This window comes from Canis lupus, chromosome 12 (genome assembly GCF_048164855.1).
Source record: "Canis lupus baileyi chromosome 12, mCanLup2.hap1, whole genome shotgun sequence".
Taxonomy (NCBI): domain Eukaryota; kingdom Metazoa; phylum Chordata; class Mammalia; order Carnivora; family Canidae; genus Canis; species Canis lupus.
The window spans coordinates 36,006,251-36,031,382 of NC_132849.1; the positions used below are offsets into that span (position 1 = coordinate 36,006,251).

At 43.3% G+C, this 25,132-nt stretch overlaps 1 protein-coding gene across 3 annotated transcripts in view; it reads right to left on the minus strand.

Annotated features, from left to right (window-relative positions):
• The window catches only part of CRIM1 (cysteine rich transmembrane BMP regulator 1), a 184,682-nt gene that overhangs the window by 78,452 nt on the left and 81,098 nt on the right, over positions 1-25,132 (minus strand). For all 3 annotated transcript variants that reach the window (XM_072770548.1, XM_072770547.1, XM_072770546.1), the window contains 3 exons: positions 22,679-22,921; positions 21,542-21,662; positions 773-894 (listed from right to left, as the gene is read on the minus strand). In XM_072770548.1, the coding sequence (XP_072626649.1) occupies positions 773-894; positions 21,542-21,662; positions 22,679-22,921 (486 nt within the window). The remainder of the gene's footprint in view (positions 1-772; positions 895-21,541; positions 21,663-22,678; positions 22,922-25,132) is intronic.

The following is a 25,132-nucleotide window of genomic DNA, read 5'->3' on the forward strand; positions in this document are numbered from 1 at the left end:
ATGTGCGATTTTGTTGTATATGTCCTAGTGTATCTCCATTTTCCTTGTGTCTAGGTATTGTCTACACAGTGCTAGAATTATTGACATTCACTGGCTTGACTTTTCCTCTGTTTGTTTGCCTTCTGAAAATTCTGAGGGAGGGGCATGTCTTAGGTTCTCCTCCCTTCTAGCATCTGAATTCAATCAACACCATGTCACCAAACACTGAGCCCTCTTGTGAAAGGTGAAAGGGAGAGGCAGATTCTATTTGAAGGAATCTTGTGACTGGAGAAGCTTTCTCTGGGCCATAAGGCTCAAGCCAAAAGCAGGCCAATACGAATGACCTAGCGCTGGTCAAAGATGTGCTTCTCTAAGTAGGAAAATATTCAACTAGATGAACAATGCCTTTCCTGTCTCAGGTTGAGGTAGCTTCAATGTGGTGTTAGTTACCCAGACTGGCTCCTGACAGTAGTGGCAATATGATTACAGGCTCCCTGATCCTTTTCTTGAAATCCTAACATTTCGGCACTACTGAAATACAGCAGAATGTGACAGCCACATGCAATCTGTGCTTCCACTTCCAAAATTCTGTTTCTGATGGAAGGAATGAAGATCCCTGTTCCTCACTTCCTGTGCTGCACCGTGGGATCTCAAGCAAACCTTCTTTCTGAATGAGTTGCTCTAGGTCCCTGAATATATGCCCTGCCTTACAAAAGGCAGAAGTGGCCAGATGGAACCCTCCCTCCTCCTGCACGAATGTACACTCTCTGAGAACAAGAGAAACCCCACGTACCATTAACACATTCAAAGACATCACAGCACTTTCCAGGTGTCCCATCTCCACGAGAGACTATGCGAGGAGTGGATCCCACCTCACACACGGGGAAACCACATAAGCCAGAGAGACACTCGCATCTGAAACCAAAGAAAAGGGAAGGAAAACCCCATGAATAAACAACAACATAGAAGTCGGGAGGCCACAAAGTGGCAGTGGCTGTGGCAAACGAGCCTGTCTATAGGATACTGTCCTGTTTATCTGGGGTCACTGGGAAATGGGGGGTGGATGCTAACACAATTTGCATTCCAAATAACTGAGGCTCATCTCCTTAGTATACACCCATATTTTAAACTTTAACCATTTTGACAGAAATATTCCTAAAATGCATTACATCATTTCGTACTTAACCAGACTAGCATAACAAGCATTTTCTTGATGATGCAGGGCCATGTTTATGTGCACACATTATGGTGTTACCCATAAATCAGTGATGCTCACGTGGGCTCTTACAGAGGGGTACTCCTGTGTAAATGGTCCTATATCGCTGCTTTGTTGCTATTGACCTTTTGGTGTTTTTCAGAGTTTTCTGACCCTTTTTTTTAGCTATGAAATTAGTGGCTTTTGAGTCTCTTTTTGTCAGTGTGACTGGGTCTTAGGAGCAGCCTCATCTTTAGCCACATTAATTTATAATCGTGCATAATGGAAGAAACAGACTTCATAACTGAAGACTGAGGAGCTCTTTATAAATGACATAAGCTTCAGTAAGTGGACGTTGTGACAGCTACTTGAAAGCTGCAAGTCTTAATATGGGGGATCTCCTAAGCTACTACACATCCATTTATCTCTACACGCATGAATGAGGTGCTCCTTGAACTGCAAGCTCCATCTGCCGGCTCTCACCCTTACTTAACTTCAACTCTACTGGGAAACCAACCTAAACACAGGAAAGTAAGAGGTGGGTACACGTATGAGGTGGGTATCCCTATGAGGACATCAAAATGTTGTCAACGGTCTGCTGATGATCTATTACAAGGAACTAGGCAGGAAATGAGCAGCTGAGGGCAGCAGGGTGTCAGGATACATGAAATAAAAGGAAGGAGCAGCTAGACCCCAGCCCGCAGCTCCCCTGGGGCTGGAAGTGGGGCCAGAGTCCAGAGAGGATGAAGGGAGTTCCTGGGTTGACAGGAGTGAAAGGAAGGCACCCTAAAAAGAGACATCCTTGCAGGAAGTATGTGGATATTTGTGCATAGGTCAAGATCAGGGCAGGGTAACACCAAGCAGGGGAGAACTTTTAACACGCACATTCATTTTGGTTTTGTTTCCCATACCCCCACTCCACCTTTCTCACTTGACTGTTTTGTTCTCCTATTGTTCTTTGGATGTTTAACAAATTAAAATATGCATATAATCCATGAGTACCCTCAATAATCAAGGCCCAGAGGTTTAGTCACATTTATAGGTTAACTGTAAAACTAAAAAGGAAACCAATTTAAATTAAAATTTGCACCAAAGACCATGAAAGCCACTGGAAAGGTGTGAACAACCCCTCTCGAGGTGGGCCCTCTCAGCCTTCTTCCAAGTGGGGTGACAGTTATGCTGGGCACCTGGGAGAAGAGGGGGGTCAGGTAATTAAGGTTTTGCTGCAATGGTGTTTCTTCCTTTTCTTCCTATGGTTTAAGATAAACGTTTGCCTGAGTGGGGAGATGTGTATCCCCATAGGATAATTACCTTATAGGGCAGAGTCAAAATGAATTGGGTTTTTAGTTCCTGCAAAGGTTATCCTACAGTCTTTGACTTTTTTTTGTGCCTGTCCCTGCAGTCTGAAGCAGATAATCCTATCCCTGTGATATTACAGTAATGATATATTGTTTACACTTATTTTTGATCCTCTGTACAAGTTCAGCTCTTCAGGCTCTACAGAGTAATGAGGCTAGGGGGATTGAGAGGCCATGCCCTGATCCTGGTATCTGGATGTGATCACAACGAAAGCATCCTCCAAGAATTGCTGACTAACCTTTTCTTCCACATCTTCTGGGATCCACATTCCTCCCTACTGATGTGTTCTAGGGAATCATTCTAATTCAAACACCAGAGAGTGCACAATAAACCAAAAAACACCTCTTCGGATATCCTTCAGCCCTTCAGTGACCTTTACCGGACACGAATGGGCACATGTGGGCCAGGCTCTCTGCTAGGCGGTCAGAAATCCCACCAAGCTGAAAACCATAATGGAGTCTGCACTATGGTTTCCTTTTTTCTCCTTTTACACCTGACCTGTTTCCCAACATTTAGCTCTCTCTCTTGCTTTTGTAGAGATTCACAAATGTTGTCTGCAACATGTTACAGAAGGTCTGAAATCACGTACAAGTGCCTAGTAACCCACTTAGCAAAGGAAAACCCTTGATAATGAGTTTTTGCTTCTAACCCAGAATGACTACATGTTTAAGTTCCCAGGATTCAGGTGTCTCGGTTTTTGCTGGCTGGTCTGCTCCTAGCTCCTTGCCTTTTCTGGACTAGCCCCTTGGCAAGCCCTCTCACTTCTTACTATCTTTTGACTTCTCAGTTTCCCCTGAACCTAAGACGAACAGGTATTAAAGACTATTAGCACCTTCATAAAGAAGGAACTTACGAAGAAACCAGAAAGGTGAAACCTGGACTCACACACATCAGGTATCTATCAAGCGACTATCTATTCGGTTGAAACTTCAGCCGTCTCCCCAGTCTTCCTCCTACCCTTGACCCCAGCATCTGGATAAAGAGCAAGCAAGAAAATGTAGAAAATGTGTGGATCAGTGACAGAGGAAACAGAGTGACATGAGAAAGAGATACTCATGACATGGATGTTGACACTTGGTCCCACTTCTAAATCATACCCCTCCCCATTTCTGGGTTCTCACCTGTTCCCCCCCACCCCCACCCGAGTCTCTCCTTCCAACCCTCACTACACCCATTCCATGGCCCAGTCCCTGTACTTCCAGCATCAAGTCTTCAGCTGCTCCTTATTTAACTGATCAATTCCTCAGCCTGGCAGTCAACACAGTCACGTGCCTTTCCCCTCAATTCTATTCCATGGTCTTTCTCTTCATTTTCCTTCCTCTCCAGTCACTCCTTTCTTCTCTGCATAAGCCCTCACTCTGCTGCCTCTGCACCACTCGCCCCTGCTCCCTCCTGAACACCCTCAACCAGATGTCTGTCCAGATGCCATCTGTCCTCCTGGGCCAACCTCAAATGACAGCTTCTCTCAGAGCTGCCAGATACCGTATTTCCCTTAAGGTTCTGCTCATTCTGTTTTGTGGTAAGTATGAATCTTACCACAAGCACTCCTCACATCTACTATGCGTAGTCATTAATAAATACTTCCTAAATTAGGAAAATTAATAAAAGAGGGATAATAGCCACTAAACAAAACTACAAAAGAGAAAGTGAGAAGCAAAACATTGATATTTCTATACCATGAGCTCAAAAAGGCTACTTCAGGCAGAGCTATTTGCAGGACACGTAAGAGAAGAAAGGCTTTTTTTTTTTTTAAATAAATAAATTAAATAACACCTTTATTGAAATATAATTAGCATACCATAAAATCACCCCTTTAAAGTGCAATCCCATGGTTTTATATTCACAGGGTTGTGCAACCATTACTACTACCTAATTTTAGAACATTTTCATCACCTCAAAAAGAAACCCTGTATTCCCATTCCCTCCCAGACCCTGCAACCACAAGTCTGTGTTCTATCTCTACGGGTCTGCCTATTTGGGACAGTTCATAGCATCATATAATACTCCGGCTAAGGGCTTTTTAACTTCAAACAAGAAGCAACCTGTATGAGCAATTTGCCAGAAAAATCAAGCTTCTAATGTTATCCTCAGTATTAAGATAATGATCAATCAAGGCACCACATTAATAAATTTTTGCATAATGTAATCACAGCTGCAGCCAGGTGGGTTGCTTAAGCTGTCTTTTTTCTCTCGAGTAGGTAATGGATTCAGCTTAGTGGGCATCTGAGCGCCGGAGTAACAGTGATAAACAGCACTCAGAAATCATCTAAGCCCCTAGAGGGCACTCCCCTCCTTAGGAGGCAAAGGCTGGCTGGTTGTGTTGCCTGAAAGGCAATGTATACCAATGCTTTCCCCCTTTCTGTCCTTTGCTTCCTGGATGACAGTCCCAGGCAGGCCAGAGTCCTAGCACAGTTCACGGAGTGCTTGCAAGTCTAGCCTCTCCTCTTTTTTGAGCTTCCCTGTTCTACTGGCTGCTCCATCTGCAGCACCAGAGCAGCAAGGGCAATCTGCCATTCACCAACTCCGTTCATCCAAGTCTTCCCCACTCGCCCCCAGCACCAAAGCTCAGATGTGCAATCTAACTCTGTTCTTTTGCCCCTGTGAATTCCATACAATGTGAAGCCCACTCACCCTACAAGGCCTTCTCTGATCAAATAGCAACCAGGACTACCCTATATGTTAACTAACTAAAGTTTAAATAAAAATTTGAAACATTTTTTAAAAAGGCAACCAGGAGGGGATCCCTGGGTGGCGCAGCGGTTTGGCGCCTGCCTTTGGCCCAGGGCGCGATCCTGGAGACCGGGGATCGAGTCCCACATCGGGCTCCCGGTGCATGGAGCCTGCTTCTCCCTCTGCCTGTGTCTCTGCCTCTCTCTCTCTCTCTCTCTGTGACTATCATGAATAAATAAATAAAAATCTTTAAAAAAAAAAAAAAAAAAAAAAGGCAACCAGGAGGAATTTTCTCTCTTTGGACCTTGGACCTTCAATAGCAGACATGAGTACCAAACCCTTGGGATTGAACATGCTTATCCAATGAAATCAAAATCTTATACCTCTCCTGTTGAATCCCCCTAGTGCAGAGGGCATGTCTTATTTGTCTTGTAAATGAAAAAATAAAGGATAAAGCCATCAAAACAATAATCTGGAATAAACATTTAATTAATGGTTAATAAGAATCAATAGTTTGGTTAGAAGAATCAATAGTTTACTTCACTAGAATGACTGGAGACACCATAAAGGAGACTAAACCAGAGTGGGTTAGAAGAGGCCACAGGAGAGGAATCCTCCAGGCCATTCCCACTACCATGCAGCAAAGCACAGGAGTGCCTTGCTTTGGGACCCATGCAGAGCAGCAGCTAAATGTTATTCTAACATCCCCCTACAATAAACTCCTGCAGAGGAGGAAATGTGGAAGCAACAGAGTACCCGAGGACACCTCATCTTCCCCAAGCAGACCCATATCCTGGCCTACATCCTAGAGGGAAAACAACTCCACGGGACCTTCTGCAAACAGCACCTCCCAATCCTGGATGCACTCCACACCTGGGTGAATGCTGAAGCCCTTTGTAAGGGGAGAAGCAGGTCTGTAAATAAGGAATGACTATTTATAGGCAGGAGGGAGCCCTCCCTTTAGCTAGGAAAACAAGGAGAAATGTGGAAATAAAAGGGTAAAAAGCACTTGTACTACTAGGATTCTACTCAGTGTATTAATGAATAACTGTCAGGAACAGAAATTACAATACAAATAAAACATTCTATTCTATGAGAAGTAGCTTCAAGTTTAAATAAATTTGATGTACTATTTTTGTACTGATTTAATTTCTTACCTCTCTCAAAGAATGCTTTAGTTAAAAAATTAAAAAGAGAGATACTGCAAATAAAACATCCCAAAACAAATGGGTTTCCCTCCTCTGGGTCCAACTATCCTTATATAGAACTGCACTCCTTCCTCAGAAGTTCCTTAGGATCACAATTTTTCTCATTTCTCACCATAAGAGACTTGCTACTCACTTAGTACCAAATCCTTAGTCACTCTTCCTTGCAACATCTCCTTGCATTTCCACCATCCGGGCAGCTAACCATGTGCATTATTTAGCTGCACAAGCATCTGGCCCAGCTCTCAGGATCACACGCTTCCTTCCAGCAGCTGTCCCCCCTCATTTTCACAACCAGAAGCTGCATTCTTCCCCACTTTTCCTTCAGAGACAATAGTAAAATCACTCTGCATCATTGTGATGTTTTGTTTTTTTCTGTGGGGAATAATCACAGGATATGCTTCAATACAAAGAAGATACTAATTGAGGGCAATGAGGTAAAATATTCCTTTGCATTTCTAATATCAGTAATAATGACAAGGTCCATTGCTAAGACCTTAATAGTCATTGTAGCTCTTCTCTTCTGGTGTTCAATGGCAGTTGATTACAGCTCCCTCCTCAAGGCTGGCATGTAGTTCAGGAATCTTATCTTACAGGGCTAAGTTGAAAGAAAAGTGTAGATGTCGATCTAGATGTAGATGTAAAAGTGTTTATGTAGATGTAGAACATCTAGTGATGTTCTAGAACCATGCTCCATAGTAAGCAGGTGGGATGAGGAGGCAACAGCACTTCACACACACCACATGCCTCAAAATGATGGCTAAAGAGAGTCGCAAAAGTTCCAGAGGGATTCAGTCCTGGCAGCAAAGGAACCAGAGCATAGGCACAGCTGGAAGGCCTCCCCGGGGCCCAGGCCCCCACTGAAACAGGAGAGCTCGGATCTGGCAGGCATCCCAAACCACACTCAGTGTAGCCTTCTGAAAATGACCGAGTTCCAGGAACGGAAGGCTCTCTGCTTTCACCTCCTCAGGTCTGGGAGCAAAACACTGGCATTTGCTCTCCTGGTGGGCAGGATGGCCTAAGAGGGTGAAGGGGCAGGAGTGAGGGACAGAGAGGACCGAGTGAGCCAGAAGAAGAGAGCAGGGACCCCTGCAAGGTACATGCTGGGAAGAGGAAGGGCTGGGTTTAGATGTGGAGAGGAAGTTTTAATATAGCAACATACGGTATTCCCATCTCAGAGCTGGAATCACTCACTGCATTAGAAATGGATGTTGTGGAACATGGAATCAGCTTATTATGAACATACGACTACTTCATAACTATTTGCTGAGTGAGTACAAGCAGGAGGCACTTGGCTGGGTGGGGCTAGGGATTCACAGGGTTCTGGCTCTCAGTTCAGGGAGTTTAGTTGAGGAAGGAGTAGGCTGTATGATCACAAATGAGAACACAGTGGCATGTGAACTATTCCATTTCCTCTCCAGAACACAGAAAGAGCAAACACCACATCAGGACTAACCCTCTCTTTGAAAACCTTAACAGTCAGGGCAGCCTTCGGGACATGCCTTCAAGCCTCCAGAGCCACCTGGGGCCTGAGCTGGTGCTGACACAGCGAGTGTCTTTAAGCATGTGTCCACTTGGACCCTTGTGGGCTGTCAATTCCCAGACCTCTCATCCTTGTCATCAGTGCAAAGTGCAACATCCTCTGGTTTCCTGTCCTCAAGGGAATGGTACATCCTTACTGAGTATTGCTCTGCTTCCCTGGGACTCATTCTCCCATTCAAACCTCTCTGCCTTCCCCAACCTTTCCCTTGCAGACAAACTCGGTATCTGAATATCACCACAAAGCATGCCACTCAAATCTGTTCTGACACTTACCTGGCTCTCTCCCAAATGCTATTTCCTTGTGGCTGTCTTTACTGAGATAGTGAATTCCCCCACACTCGCTCATTCACCTGGGCTGGAAGGGAGGTCAACACTATATCCCCGAAGCTGACACTTTCCTCCCTTATGCAAGCCCTCCCTTTCTGTGGCTCTGTCTCCTCTCCATTTCCTAAGGGGTTTCAGAGAATGCATTTGGACATTAGGACAATCTTAGGTCTGAATTCTGGCCACTAAGGAGCTAGAGGACCTCAGGCAAATTACATCATCTCTCTTAGCTCCACCTGTGCCATATGTAAGCTAGAGATGATTAAAGCACTCAGATCTCCTAGAACTATTCTGTGAACTAAATAAACTGGTATATGAAAAGCACACAGGGTAGTACCTGGAACACAGAAGCGCTCACCACCTGTTAGCTACTTTATATAATAATTTGGAAGGCTTCCATGTCTATGTGGATGAAGCACTTTCAACTCCCTGAGCTTGCCTGATCTTTTGGAATCTGTGTCTTGCACTTCTGCCACTTGTTCCTCAGGCCACAGCCCTCTAAAATCTCTGAGCCAAACACCTCACCTACTGATCACAATGGTTCATGCTCCCGGACCTCCATGCCCATGCTCCCACCACCTGACTCTCAGCTTCTAAGACAGCTGCGCCCCAAACATCTTTCCCTCTTCTCCTCAGCCTGGGTCTCATCCTGACTAACTCCTTAGCAATACAGCCCCAAACCCAGGGTCCACCTGGGCCCTGATCTTCATGACGTCTTTAAACTTCTTGCCCCTTTAACCTCCATCCACATCTGGTCCCTCGACACCAATCCCAAGTTAGCTAAACCCAGAGACCAAACTTGAATGTCTTTCGGAGTCAGGCAGGAATCCTGAAAGCAGAAAGGGCTGTCGTAGACAACTCAAGAAGGTCTATTTATTTTTCATTCCATGATGACATGTACAATGTTGCTACACCTTCCCGTTGCTCAAAAGAAGCCATATTTCTACATGAAGCATCCCAGTTTTAAGACATGAATAATTAAAGATAAGAGAAAAAAAGTGAAGCAAAGAAAAAATGTCATGAGATCAAATTCAGCCCCAAGCTTGACAAGTAGCCAAGTGCAAATTGTGCTATCAACCAGCTACCTCCCTGTGCCGTACATATGCCCTAGCCATTCATTGGTGGTTTCTGGAGGAAAGCACACTTGTCTTCTACATCTTCAATACTTAGGTCCCTCCCGTGCCTAATAGTCCTCCATTCACTCCAACAGTCATTTCTTCCACGATGCCTTCTCTGATGAGAGGCCTAAAGATAAATACCTAGTGCTGTGTGTATGTGTGTGTGAAGGTGTGAAGGGAGACTGTGAGTGGGCACAGGCTGTCAGGCATCTATCAGGCAGGGGGAACAGGGAGGGGAGGTCAGGACATTCCAGGAAGAGGAAGAACTTACTCAAATTTGCAGAGGCAAGAAAGAGTATAATGTATATAGGTTGGAGCAAATGGCTCAGCCCACTAGAAGCACAGTATGTGTTGGGAAGGGGCTTGGGGGATATACTGTAAGGGGACCTGCTGGGGACATAGCTAGGGAAGTAGCCCAGGGCTGGGTAAGAGGGGACCTCATGTACCATACTATGAAGCATCTTTAATTGAAAACAATAGGAAAGTAATAAACCATCTTAAACAAGTGATGTAGTCCTGAAAAGGGGTGGCTCTCTGAGGGGGGAAAAAAATCAACATTGTCATGAATTCCATTTTTCTTGAATCATAAAGAAAGACGGGGATTAGTGATATTGTTTTAAGCTGGAAGTCACATGAAAAGTTTAAAAATCAATGACCACAACAGCCTAGAATGCCCTTTCCTCTTTCTCCAGCTGCTGAACTCTGACTCATTCTTAAAGATTCAGCTCAAAAGTCAAATCAGAATTAGTATCTCTTTGCTCTATGAGCGGATTTTTTGCACACTTCTATTGCTAAAGCATGCAGCACTTTGAAATATAATGATTTATACGTGTTTGCCTTCCCTTTAGACTATAAGCTCCTTAACATTTGTGTTTGTCTCATTCCCACCAGGTAGCACAATGTCCACACTTGATAAACACTCAAATGTTCATTCCCTGAACAGACCAAAACCACTAAGAGGTTTTGATGCTAGGACCTGCCACAGATCAACTACCTATAAACTTACTTAAAAGCAATTATTGAGTATTTATTTACCTGTGCTCAGCACTAGTGTGAAAGAGATATTGAAGGTGCACCCTTGCCCTTGAAAAGCACACAATCTAATGTCTCAGGAAGTGTCATGGAGAGTCTTCAGGAGTCCATGACCTAGCTATGGCAATCAAAGTACTTGATCATAGCACCAGTCATGACCTACAACTTCTTTCCTTTTCAAACAAACACACACACACACATACACACACATCCTGGCAAAGTCAGGAAAGGGCAATTTAAGATTCACTTATCTGCGTGATACATTCACAGATTAAGTGAGCATCTAGTTCTAGAGAAACAAGCTGTCTTTGCCTTCACGTTACCTGCAGTTAAGCAGTAAATGTCTACTGCAAATGTAATCCCCAACTCTCTAGACCCAACGGTGTCTACACAATGAGCAGCACTATCACTTACATCTTATAGACAGGCGCAGATGAACAGTAAAATACACTGTCCCTGAAATCTGTGGTTGCTTTGGGCATTTCCAGGAGGAGAATTTCTGACATTTTAGATTTGCTTATTCATTACGTGAATAACATCACAAAATATTTTCGCAAAGCCGCCTGGAGCTGTTCTATTTGCCTGTGTCATGATGATGATAATGTCAAATGAAAGTGGGTGGGAAGAGTCCTCTGAAGGTCAATAGGATCTGTGCAGTGGAGTCTACTTGACAACTTCACAGACAGTCTTACGGAACTCAGCTGAGTTATGTTCTTTCAGCGAGATGGCCAGGTATTGAATGTCTGGTGATGGCCAGGCCCACTCAGACCAAACTGTAGCCACTCAAAGAGAGCCTTAAACTTTGTTTCAGGACTTAAACCAATACAAAAGATGACTAGATACTGGCCATTTTCATGGTCAAACACAACAGGCATAAAGCACTAGCATAGGAAGAATAGAGCTTACACATCTGAAGTGAATTATTGACAAATTAAACTCTCTACTATGGAGATAGTTCATCTCCATGGACAAGGGCTTTACTTCTAGGAAAGCATATTTTCTTCAATCTGGGGCTAAGTCCAATAATAACATGGAATTCCTAAAATTATTTTGTTTTAAAAACATCAGAGTTTAATATAGACTCTGGCTTTTTTAGTTATGAGTTGACTTGCTCTTTTGGGCCAAAAATCACTGTGGCAGAGGGCAACAGAATAGATGTTCTTTTCTTGGTTGAGAAAGAAGGACTTCAAATATATTTCCACATTTTTTTCTGGATGTGTTTAAAAACAGAGAGAATGCTACCATGATAGCATGTCAAGAGTCAGGAATGTTTTAAATCTGTGCTATGCTAATGCATATTTTACATATTGTATAATTTAATTTTATAAATTCTCTAAAAGCAGCTGGATAAATTACCCAAATTCAAGAGAACATCCAAAAAGGGAACTGAATTAGAGAAATCTGTCCTAGACTAATCTTACCAAGAAAAAAAAATGTTATTAGATGCCATCTTCTTTGAGACAATGTTTTGGGAACGGATGGATATGATCATTAATTACAAGGCTCTTAATTTGATGAAGTCCTTTTGAAAGTGCCTATTTGGGGACAACTTCCACTGGATAGCTAGATGTGATACAACCAATATTAATTACCTAGCCCAATGTTAAAAGCATATGCATCTATAATAAATATTATTTGATGATCTAAAGAACACTAAGAACTGGAGAGTGCTCCCTGAGCTTTGAAGGAACCTATCAGTTCCAAGCCACTCTCAGGAAGTTTCTGACTTTGACACCTGTGTTTGGTTGGGCTGATGTTTTCTGTTGAGAGTCTTACCCTCTGTGTTCTTAGTGCTTGTATAACCCCTACCCCCCACAATACCATCCTCAAGGCTTCCAGGCTCAATGCAGAATGACAGACAGACTGAGGCTCTGGAGACAATTGGCTGAGGAGCTCTGGAAAGTTCAACCACCCAAACGTTAGTACGTTAGCCAAAGGAAGCTAAAGGACTCCTGACACTGTCACTCCAAACTATTACTCAGAAGTGGACGGACTGATAATTTTTCATATCCCTCCCTATTTGCCTATAGCTTTAAATATTGAGATCATATAGTTCTCACGTCACTGGGAGTGGTAGAAGCGGATATCTGTGTGTGTTCCCTACTTACTACCTTGCAAAAGTCTGGAACATTTTTGTGAAACTGGCAGAGCTGACATTTGTAAGGTGTTGAGTTCCTTCAAACCTTGGCCATATCTTATTCATCACCATGCCCCACACTAGACCAAGCCCAGTGTTCTCAGTCTTCCATGAGGCCTTCAGTGATCTTTGACATCTGACATTTTCAAAGCTGCACTTTGTTTTTACAAACTGTAGCTTTGTGGTTAAATTAGTTTTTATTGAACTCAAGTGCTTCTGAAGGGAAGGGACAACCTGCCAAAGTCTCTATCCTGACAGCCTTGTCTGGTGTAGTCAATATCAGGCTGTGAATTCTGGAACCCCAGAAAGAAAGCTCCTTCTCTAAGAAGCTCATCCTAAGAAACAGTGTGACAATGTCCTAAGATTCTGTTATCATAACGTAGCACCAACAAGATAGATTTTTCTATTCCTTTTTTTAAAAGATTTTATTTATTTGAGAGAGAGAAACCATGCACATAAGAGGGGTGAGGGACAGAGGGAGAAGCAGGGAGCCTGCTGGCAGGGAGCCTGATGTAGGGCTCAATCCCAAGACCCTGAGATCATGACCTGAGCTAAAGGCAGACGCTTAACCGACTGAGTCATCCAGGCACCTCAAGATGGATTTTTCTTGAGAGTACGGAGAAACCAAGATTGATGAATGGGAGCTAAGCATTCTAGAGTTTCAACGTATAGCAGCTGAATACAAACATGCAGATGTTACAGTGAAAGTAAAGGAACTTTATGACTTTTGTTCTGGTCATGGGCTGTGTTATCTGATGTATCCTTCAGATTCAATGGGGTTGGCATCCTTTTATCTTATTTCCTTTCCTGGAATTGCAGTATTTCAAGCTGTTATGATATGACAGGGTATGAGTGGGAAATTGTCTTCTAAGGTCAGTGTCTTATAAGAAAGAAATAAAACTGAGGATCAAACAAAGAAAAGGGAACTTAATTCAGTAGATCCTTTATTTTAAGAGTCATAGAAAGAAATGATCCATTCATAATCCAGAATAGAGAATCTAATGCTCTTCCACCCATATAATGCTGGGTGTGGGTGTCTATGTGTATATACAATATAGAATAAAATACAGAGACATGCAGTAAGAACATGGGGGAGCTGAATAAAGAGTGACAGAACAAAGATAAAACCTCAGGGAAAGTCAAGTAGTAGATAAAACCTCAAAGAAACAAGTACAAACATGGTCTGGGAGCCAGTAAGCAGCCACACACAGGTTGTAGTTCTTGCCGGTGAGTGTGCTGGGGGTAGGAGGACACATCATATCCTCAAGATACATCCAGCAAGGCAGGCTGACAGGCAGAGATGTCCATCTTCCAATTTAATGAAGTAAGCCCTTTTTTTATGGAGTCAGCCTTTGACTGAATCAGTTTCCAATCCTGCTACATAAGGGACTATTTACAGATGTTTTTTAAAAAAAGTAACTAGCAGTATTCCATTAGCCACTAATTTACTTTATTGGATTATCACCCAGCTTTCACAACTGAACCAGTCTGATTACCCTGATTTAAATCACTAGTCTTATAAGTTTATTTCATTTTGCCTTTCCTAAGTCTTTTTTTTTTTAGAAAATGAAAAAAGTAAACAAAATTCTTCTATGACTTCATTTAGACTTTCTTCCCTTCCTATGACCATGCAAACTCTTATTTCTTTCCCATTACCTGGAGTCCAGGAATTTTCTATAATGTTCCTTCTTTCTCACCCGGGAGTGTCCTAGCACCAGTGGCTTGGGTTCTTTCCCCTCTAAAGGGCTTAGGAAAGTCAGAGAATTTAAAGATAGAAGTTACTTCTCAGATCATCAAATCCCTCTTTCCCGTTTTCTCTCAGAGAACACAGACCCAGATGGTATGAGAGCCTTGCTCAAATTCATGCAGAAGTGGGCCTGGATTCTAGCACGAAACCTTCGGGTGTGTACTCTCTTTACAGGGCACTAGGTGACATGTGGGTAAGTATTCCTTAACTGTTGGACAGTTTACTCATGTGCACACATCTGCTCCCAGACTATCACAACAAAGGGAAGTATAGGACATGGTATGTTGGGTCTCCTAAGTGGTAGGACCAGGGACAGGTGGGTGGGGAGTGAGCTTAGGGCCACAGGGGACAGTGAGCCTAGTGGTTTGTGCTCATACAACCTGGCTCTACCACTCACCAAGCAGGACCCATCCTAGCTCACCAAGTTTCATCTCTAAAACAGGAGAACCATACAACCTGTCAGCTGAGGAGGAGCACTATGATTCGAATTTGTCAACATTGCCAGTGGAACCACACTTGGAATATAATGTGCTCAAGATATTCTACTAAACTTTTTGGTAAAAACCAAAGTCACATATTAGTCAACATTTGGCCTAACAATTTAAAATTTTTGATTACTTTGGATAAGTAAAAAAAAAAGTTTAAAATACTTCAAAATCTTCATTTAAAAATAAAACAGGTTTTTCAGTGTAGTGTCTCAGAAAGCAGAGATATAAATGTTCCGGATATAGGTTCTGGAAGGGAGTCAGACCTGTTAGTCAGAAAGACGCTGGAGCCAGGAGGGAGCTTGGGAACCTGGCTGGCTGCACCGTGTACAACCCAGGAAAAACCTTATTTTAAGTTTGAACATCATAAACAATGACTTCATTGATTTTCACCTCAAAATAACCAGATTGGACTTTTCTCAATAACTTTTAAGGAATGCCTATTTACAGACAGAAATTGATCACAGAATGGTTTCAGAACGAAACCTTTGGGACAAATCTCATTAAAATGAATTTCAAAAAGGTGACTGTCAGTAATACATTACATTCGTCTTCTTAATAAAAATATGGAAGTAGTTAAAAAACAAATTAAAGGCATAAGGGTACTGAAAAACTCATTTGACTTATAGTGAGAGGAAATAAGGTTGGTGGTATTAGAGTCTAGATTTTTAACTAGTTAATGTCTGCCCTATAAGCCTGTATCTAAAAAGATATGAAAAACTATAGAGGCAATGGGAAGCCGCTGTAAAATCAGGCACATAACAAAGAGAGAGAAGTGTAGAAAAAAAAATTGTGATCTAGGAGCCATCTTCTTGAGAAACAGCCCAATTGCCTGGAGGTTTGGACTGGCTGACACAGGGGAATGTGGGATGCACAGAGCTACATCCCAGGCTGGACCTATCCTCCACCTACACGTGGTAGGTCCATTTCTCTCAGGCAACCATTATATAACCAACCATTATAGAGGAGTATTTTTGTGCAACATCTCTGAATGCTTTGTGTTTGTTTTTAAAATTGACCTGGTTTCACCAGGCAGATCTTGTGGCATTCAAAAATGACATTCCCTGTTAAACCAAGTTTAACTAGGTAGTCACAACTTTAAGGAGAGGAGTTAAAAATAATGGTAAGCTACATGATGCCCAAGGTGAGGTGGTGCCCAGAGGCTCCTACATCACATGTCTACTCCCAGAGGAAGTGTCCAGTGGCAGGCCAGAAAGGTAGCTGCTGACGGGAAAAAGCTTGGCTACAGGTTACCTGAACTACAGCTGAAGATGCAGAACCCCAGGCTCGGAAGGACATTAGTCTTTGGAAAAAAATCCCATAGCCGCAGCAAGCATTCCACCAAATATCTACAAGCAGAGAATGAAATCTGAAGGGTACCTCTTTGGTCAAATATATATTACGGTAGATTAAAAATGGCCACAAATTCGTTGTAGCTTCTCTCATCAAGAGGTGGAATCTACTGCTAACTAACTCTTTGAATCAGAAGCCGCCCTATAACTTGCTTAGACCAACAGAACGTGGTGGAAGTGAAGCTGTGTGACTTCTGTGTCCCGGTTTGTCAAGACTTTGCTACTTCTCTCGCTTCTGCCACTACCAGGAGGAGGCCAGGATGAAAGACCCCACAGGGGGTGACTAGGCCCTTCCAGTCATCCTGACTGAGTTCCCAGACATGGGAGTGACTCCACTGTTGACCACCCAGCTCCAGACAACCTGCTTGTTATGAAACAATGAGTAACACCCATCTATGCATATTTTGTTAATGGGTATGATGCTGAAATAAATACATACATTGGTGAAACATAAATTCATAATCATTGATGTATTTTCTGGGCAATAGCAAAACACCATTATCCATAAAACCTGCAGTGGAGAGGACAAGGCTGGATTGAAGACTTGGACCCCAGCTCTGATCCTTATGCCAAAGAACACTTAGGATTTTGCACAAGTCACCTGTTCTCTCAGCCTCTGTTTTCGTATCTATAAATTCCTCATGGAATCAGAATGATAAAATGAGAACAAATGTGGAAAAGGTTTGTAAACAGCAGGGCACATTACACAGTTAAGCTACCCTTGTTATTGCCACCTTCACCGTTACTTAAATTCCTTGTCCTTCCCTATAAAGACACCATTTGAATCAATGTATCTGACATAACTTCCTCTGTTGTTAAGTCTCCTTTTGCATAGAGGCATTTGTATGTACACATGTACACAGAGCTTTCCAAAGACCACAGGTGTCCTGAGCCCCGTGGACAGTCCTGGTTTTCCTTTCTGCCATCATTGAACATTTTAGGCCCCCAGCCGCTAATTCCCATTCCTTTTCACTGTCTCCTGAAAGGTGTGATGAGCTCACATCCTACTCCAGTGCCAAAGGAAGAGAAAAGGGTGAAAAGAATTGGCAGGGTGCTTGGAAACCTAAAACCTAGCTGAGGAAGGAAGAATTAAAAATGGTCAAGAGTTAATTATATCATATGTAAGAATGATGTCAAAATGGGATGAAGTTCAGGAAAAGCCAGCAGAAGACGGGAAGATGAAGGATGGGCCATTAAGGAAAAACAGAGACGCAGCAAGCAAAGGAGTAAGCTGTATGTGGAAAGGGCAGAGGTAAGGTAAGGGTTTGTCAGGAACAAAACAGGAAAGAGATTTCCGTGCAAAGAGGAAAGAGATATCTGTGCACGATGAGGACATCTAGAGGGTAGTGTCTGTCACTTGCAGGGGCTTGATTAATGCTTGACGAATGAATGACCAAAAACAGACAACTCAAAAGAAAATTCACAAACTGCGCAAGGACCCACACAGAGGGATCCCTGGGTGGCGCAGCGGTTTAGCACCTGCCTTTGACCCAGGGCACGATCCTGGAGACCTGGGATCGAGTCCCACGTCGGGCTCCCGGTGCATGGAGCCTGCTTCTCCCTCTGCCTGTGTCTCTGCCTCTCTCTCTCTCTCTCTCTCTCTGTGTGACTATCATAAATAAATTAAAAAAAAAAAAAAAAAAAAAAAAAGGACCCACACAGAAATAGGGCAGTTAGGGGCTCCAGTGGTAGAACAGCCTTCACAGGGAAAGAGAGAGAGAGAGAGAGGAATTTGTTCCTCAAGACGAGAGAGAACAAGTCCACAAGCTCCCTTCCTTGCCTTTGGAAGTCCAATAGATCCTTACAAAAAAGGGGCTGTTAAGGTAAATAAATCACTACTGGTATTTTACCTTCACCCTAACTGTAAAGGGCTTTCCCCTTGAATTCTTCACATGATTGGTTTTGATCTGAAATGGCTCTAAGTTCTTAAAAATGTTCTTTATAAATACGCTGGTAAATATCAAATAATTGTAACAGAATTTTATGTATTCTACAATGCTCTTCTTTCCACCTACACACCATGCTCTTAAAGACATAAATCACACAAAAGAATGAAAGTTTTTTCTCTCAAAATACCGTTATTACTCCATATTGGGCTCTCTCCTTATTTCCACTTTTGCATGATTGTTTGGATTTTTATTCTTTTGCCAAAGTATGACCTATCATCCTCCTTAATAAGTGGGAACCCACTTAATATGCTAACCTAGGCTTAGCCACGGTCTGAACATATTCTGCATTAACCCCTTCATTCAGTATTAATGCATATATACAGAGGAAAAGAAATAAGACACAATTCCTCTAGAAATGTCCTTTAGGTGGTGAGACAAGACTATGCATGTAACAGTTAAATAACAATGCAAGGAAATATGTGATTAATTGGCAACACAGAAAAGAATATGTTAGAAGTTCCTAGGGAGTAGGATGGGTGTTGGTTGAAGCATGAAGACCTTTTGGATAAAGTGGAATTTAATTGGAGTCCTGCAGGGTGAACAATATTAGAAAAGGTGGAAGGGAGAGATAAAGGCTTTGAGAGGTGACCTTGGTGCTTGGAATGGAGAGTTTCTATAGTACTGAGAAGTGGGCCATAAAGAAGGGGGTGGAGAAAAATCACAAGGTTTTTAAAGTGAGACAAGGATTAGTATTACCACCCAATGGTAGGAGGATAACAGGAAACTAAAAATATTCATTTTTTTTCTTCTTCAACAAATAAATCAACATGGCTTAGAGTGGGCTTACTCATTCCTTCTTCCATTCATTCATTCATTCATTCATTCATCCACAGATATAGGTAGACATATTACAGCAATTCCTATTCTAGTTACTGGAGGCTACAAAATACTCCCTTCCCTTGAAAACCACACAGAGTAGGAAATATTGACCAAAAAAAATCAATGATTTCAATTTGTTATAAAAAGTGCTTAAAGAGATCCATGGGCATTTGTTTACGAGCAGGAGAGAAGGACACCTAAGTCATCCTCAGGGCGTAAAACTGAGAACACTTCAAAGAGAAGGAAATGCAGTCCTGAAAGGGTAACAGAGGTCGTAGGAGGGGAAGGCCCTCAAGAAAGTCATCAGAAGGGCAGCCTGGGTGGCTCAGAGGTTTAGTGCTGCCTTCAGCCCAGGGTGTGATCCTGGAGACCCGGGATCGAGTCCCACGTCAGGCTCCCTGCATTGAGCCTGCTTCTCCCTCTGCCTGTGTTTCTGCCTCTCTCTCTCTCTGTGTCTCTCATGAATAAATAAATAAGTTTAAAAAAAAAGGAAAGTCATCGGCAGCCACAAGGGCTCTGAGTGAGTGTGAGCGTGGGCCCCTGTGAACATGAGTGTGAGCAAGCAGCAAGCACAGGGACGGTCTCATCCAGGTGGGAGCACAGGATGGATGTGGAGAAGGGGCCGAGAGTGCACATGGGTCATGGACTACCAGAAACATGGGAAACTAAAGGGCTGTGAGAACTTATACCTTCCGTGCAAACAATTCACAGTGGGATTCTGAATGACTTCCTTCTCTGTTTTACAATTTCTTCATTAGAGGCATCTTTAGCTGCCTGATCATTTAGTCCTGAATGTCAAAGTCAAAATTATGTCAACACCAAAATAACCATCTTAAAGTTTATGTTTACAAGACTCACAGAAGCTTGGGGAAAAAACGGAAGACATCTAGTTGAACCTCCTCTCCAATGTAACATTTCTTCTAAGCATTCCTGGCAGGTGGCCATCCAGACGGAAAGAAATCTCTCCAGCTCCGGGGAGCTCAGGAAGCAGCCCAATTCATCACTGTACATCATTAGTTGTGAGAATTTTTTTTCCTTAAGCCGAGATTAAATATGTCTTCCAGTAGCTTTTACCCATCTCGACCCCCTAGAGGGACTAAAAAATCGCCTACTGTGCCTCCTACGTGCAGATGGTGCCATGTTAATGTTTATAACAGTAACTTGAGAACTGTCCCTTTCCCTCACTAAAGGACTTGTTAATTAACCACCAGCTTAGTTTCGATTAATTAGATTCTGTAATGCAATGTGCCACCTTCCTTTTCATGAAGACCTTGAAGGGACATCTGTTACAGCTAGTAGCACTCCCTCTTTTTCCATTACTAATTGGTAATACCTTATGTTTGCACAGTGCTTCACCCTTTCCAAGTATCTTCACATACATTATCACATTGTAATACCATAAGAAGGCGCTGCACCACGGTTGGTATGTTACCTTCACAAAAATCTTTGTATCTGCTTCATGATATAGTATAAAGCACAAGATGAGTGGTGTAAATTATATCTGAAAGACTCCTAGAGCTTCGGACAGGACAAAGGTTAGGGAAAAGGTAATGTATTTTAAGAGAAGAAAAGACAAGTAATTATCAAAACACACTCTGGATGTCTCCTCCATAACTGGCACTTACCTACAGACCATATATATTCCTGTTTTATCTGGCCATCTATAAAATCACAACTACTCCTAAAACAAACACAAATGGGAGGTTCCCACCATGAGACTGGGACTGGGATAGGCAGAGGTTAGAAAGGGAGCAAAAGGAGGCACCATTTCAACCATGGATGTTAAATGCAGAGCAGAGTAGAAAGAAATGAACTGATCTAGTCAAAACGATGCCTTAGTGGCCTGGGAAAGATGGAGGAGAGATCATGGCAGGGAAGAGGGGAGGGCATCTTACCAGGAGAAACAGAATATAAGCTCTGTATTCCAAGCACAGTCTTCCCCACTGCCATGCACAGAGGGCCAGCTCCATGGTGGTGCTCTGAAGACTGTCAAGGACAAGCCCTGGAGATCCTCATACTCTGGAGTGAACCTGGTCTTATAGGGCTAAGTGGATGTCCTACTACTATGACACAAATGACAACATTTCCCCTCATCAGGCCAAAGACAGCTGTGTTTATTCTTCTGGAAGGCATCAAAAGCATTTAGACTCCTCTTTGCCTCAGCAAGTAACAAGTGTGGGTAACTGTGTGACTGCAAACGTTAAGGATCTGTCAGGAGCACTTCCATGAGGGGTGCAATGTCTCATCCCATGGGACACAATGGTTAAGCAGCTCTAAGACTCACTGTGGAGGATCAACTGACATGCCTACCATGGTCAATACCTGGCTGCCTCCCTGGCTACATCATGAGGGACATACTCGCCTGCACGGTTCCCAGCCTATGGAAGTGCACAGGCACCTCAGTAAAGAAGAATCTGTAAGGCTTTAGTGACTTCACCTGATGACACCTGGCTTTGATCCAAGGAACCGTACATGTAAATACCAAGTCCCAGTAACGGTTCAGATTTCTCCACAGACACAGGAGAATTTCAGATTTCCCTGAGACTTGGGGAAAACACACAGCATGCCTGAAACTGTACTAACACACAGGACCAAGGAGGAAAGTTGATGAGCTGATGACAAACCAACCTTGTTGGCAGGGTGCAGCAACCGTCCGCCGTGAGTCTGACTTGAGTCTCGTAGCTGTCCAGAGGGCACACGGCCTGCTGAACGGAGGGGCACTCCACGGTGCTGCAGTCCACGCTGAAAACTGACAGAGGCAAACAGAGGCATCATTTACGGTCACATTCATTTGCATTTTGAGTCTCAAAATGAAACACCGGCACTTCGCGTCGGTCTGCAGTTTCCTTGCGTCCCAGAGCCCTCTCCTAGAACATTTTTATTTCAGCCAACATTACAGGACTGCAATATGTCCCACAGCTGTGCCAGGAAGGCAGGGTACAGAACATCAAGGAGTGAGGATGAAGCGCAGGGAAGGAGCGACACCAGTGGTGGTTACGGGGCTAGGGAGAGTCAGCCAGAGGTGCTTCTGGTGGAACAGGGCAAGAAATGGTCAAGGGATGGTTTTGCTTGAGGCATTTATCTAGCAGTTAGGAAATAAAACGAACAATACTCTGACCAATGGTTAGAAACTTGCAAAGAGGAAAATCACTATCATCTAGATCTGTTCGCAGACCAAATCAGAAATGCCACAAGAACAAGGATGTTACAAATAATATAGAGCAAGAAATAGCCGGGACAGGACAACAAATCAAATGTAGCAAAGAAGGTGAGTGAACAGTCCAAGAAGACTCAGCACATGCTCTCAAAGTCAGCGGGATGGATGGTGAGAAGCTAGCAGGGAGAAAGACTGGGGCGGAGAATTTCATTACAACACATCTGGCGTTTTGATGCATATATTTATCTAAAAATAACGCTCTGTTCACATATGATGATTGTTTTTAAATGTAATAAAGTGATTGCTGTGTCTACAAGTAAGGGCTCTGAACTCCTCTGGGGGAATGAAGCACGTAGCTATATTATCATAAATTTTAACCCCACTTCCCCCATCAAGCATACTTGAAGGAGAAGAAAAAGAAGAGAAGAAAAAAAAGTCCCTGTGTGAAGGCGCTTATGTACCAGCAGATTATCACTCTGGTTCTCTGACTAGAAGGCCGGAAGTCAGGCTGCTATTACTCCTCTTCCTTGTGAGGCCGGCAGCGGCAGAGGGGCCTGTGACCCTGCGACACAAAGCAGCAAGGCTGCTGAGGCGATGCCCGCGCATACCTGGTTTGCACTCATAGAGGTCACAACACTCTCCCGGCTTCCCTGAGGCCTTTGACACTAGTATGTTCAGGTATCCCGGCTGGCAGACTTTGCGCAGACAGCCCGCAGGGTCGCACACGCAGCGGCTGGGTAAGGGGCAGCACTCCCCGGGGGGAGCATAGCCCTCGATCAGAACGGAATCTTCAGGACAACGTGGAGAGAACTGGACTTCACAGCGGGCCTTGGAGCAATCTGGCTTCTCTTCTAAATGGGAGAGAAAGAATTTAGCACAGGCCTGGGGGCAGCGTGGGGCACTGGTGTTGGAAGCACAGGCAGTCCTGAGGATCTATTTACTGACCGAAGACAAGGGGAAAGAAAGAAATCTGGTGGAAACTGTCACACTCGGTTCTGCCGACCGTAAAAATCTCCCCTGAGATGTGCTCACCACACGGCGGGGTGTGAGGCCGCATTGGTCTTCTCCACCCTCCCACCCACCTGGGCTGAGTAATCGACGTCCAGCACAATGGCCAAAATCAAGAGTGGCACAGGAAGGTGCCTGCAGGATGTGCAGAATCTGGGAACTGGACTTCATCACTGACCAAAAGATCTCTGAATTAAAAACAAGTTTTAAGGGCTGCTCTTTGAAAACAGTGTATGTTTAAAACCCCGAAATAGACCCACGAATTAATCTGGCTCCTTCAGGGACTGGAGACAAGGTACGTGATAATCAACATGAAAGAACTCCATCTCCGAGCCCTGAATTTTGAAGAGATGAACTTATTAAGATTATAGGATTCTATGATGTGGAAGCTCAGCAAGATGGAGAATGAGCTAAGTTCCCGTGTAACTTCCCCAAACGCCATCTGGCGTGTCTCTCTCTGGCAGAGATCCATCAAATGCCCCTCTCTCCTTTCTCTGATATTATGTACTAACCACTACTGCACCTCCATTTTAAAAGGTAAGAAAAAAAAAAAAAAAAAGGTAAGAAAAATAAATCAAGCAAAGCCCTAGCTTCTGGAGCCCTAGTCCACAGATGAGTCTCTTGGTTTAAGCTTTTAAGAAACCTATACCAACATTATATCCTTAAGGAAAAGGCTGAAACAAACCCAGAGTAGCACATTATCATAGTCCCCATGATCTCTGGGGGGGAGAAGGGGGTTCAGAAAATGCTGGGTGAAAATGATGCCACGTGGTATTGGGGTAGGTTATCACTAGTTCGATCTTTCCTCAGTAAAATCCATACAGAATCAGAAAAGCAGGGTCAGATCCAGATCACCTAGTTTAGCCTTCTAAACAAAAAATTGTAGTCTGTTTTATAGATTACAGAACCTGAAGCCCAAGAGTTCAAGTGATCTGCCTGTGGCCAGTGGTAAAAGTCAAACAAGAATCCAGGTCTTCTCACTTCCAGTTCACTCGGCTCTTTGTATTACAAAAGTAGATCTATTTCCCAAACCAACGGTCCCTCAGGTCATTCCTATGTTGAATCCTGTATCATTCATTTCACTGACCATCTTCCTTGTCCACTTCCTGTCTAACCAAAATACAGTGTAGGAAAGCCTTTGTATTCAAGTTCTAATAAATTCATCAAAAAATAATTATTGAGCACCTGCTGTTCTAGCAGCCTGGGATGCACCAAAAAGAAAACAGGCACAGATTCCTGCCCTCATATAGTTAGTTTACAGCACCATGGAGGAGGATATGAATTAAAGGACAAACGTTGTAAATGAGCAAACTGTGTAGTAGTAAGGGTATCAGTGCCATGGGGAAAAATGCAGCAGAGCAAAGGGGAATCCAAGTGCATGGAAGTGGAGGACAGTTGCAATTAGGATGGGCATCACTGAGAAGCCAATGTCTGAACAAAGACTTGAAGGAGGGAGAGGGTGGGCCATGGAGATATCTGGGAGAAGAGCATCCCAGCAGAGGAAACAACTAATGCACTCTTGTGTGTCCCAGGAAGAGAAAGAAGGCCAGTGTGGCTGCAGGAGGATATATGGAGAATGCATACATCCTATTTTCCTATGATATCCCCAAGCCACTGCCTTGAGAAGAGAACATAACTGCAATCTCACTCTTGGATAGCCAACAGTGTGGACACAACAAATCAAATTGCTGAGGAAGAGAAAATGAATCTTGGCTATGGTGACTGATAATGGAGTTTGTGAAGTACATTAAGTGGGTGGCTTATCTGGCAACACAAACACATTGTCTCGTAAGACGAGCTCCGTGACTTTAACTGCAAATAACATGTAATTCCTACTCTTGTTCATGTGCTGCAATAAACTTATTCCATATCACATTCTATTATACTGTTGTCCTGCAAAATATTTGGTATATATAATCAGAATTTTCAAATCTATGCTTCAATAGAACATGTTTTCATTATTACCCAACATATGAGATCTTCCTATTTATTCCACTCTTTACGTTTCACATATTCAATGTTGTCACCCACTGATGTGTTTTGCAGTTCAAACC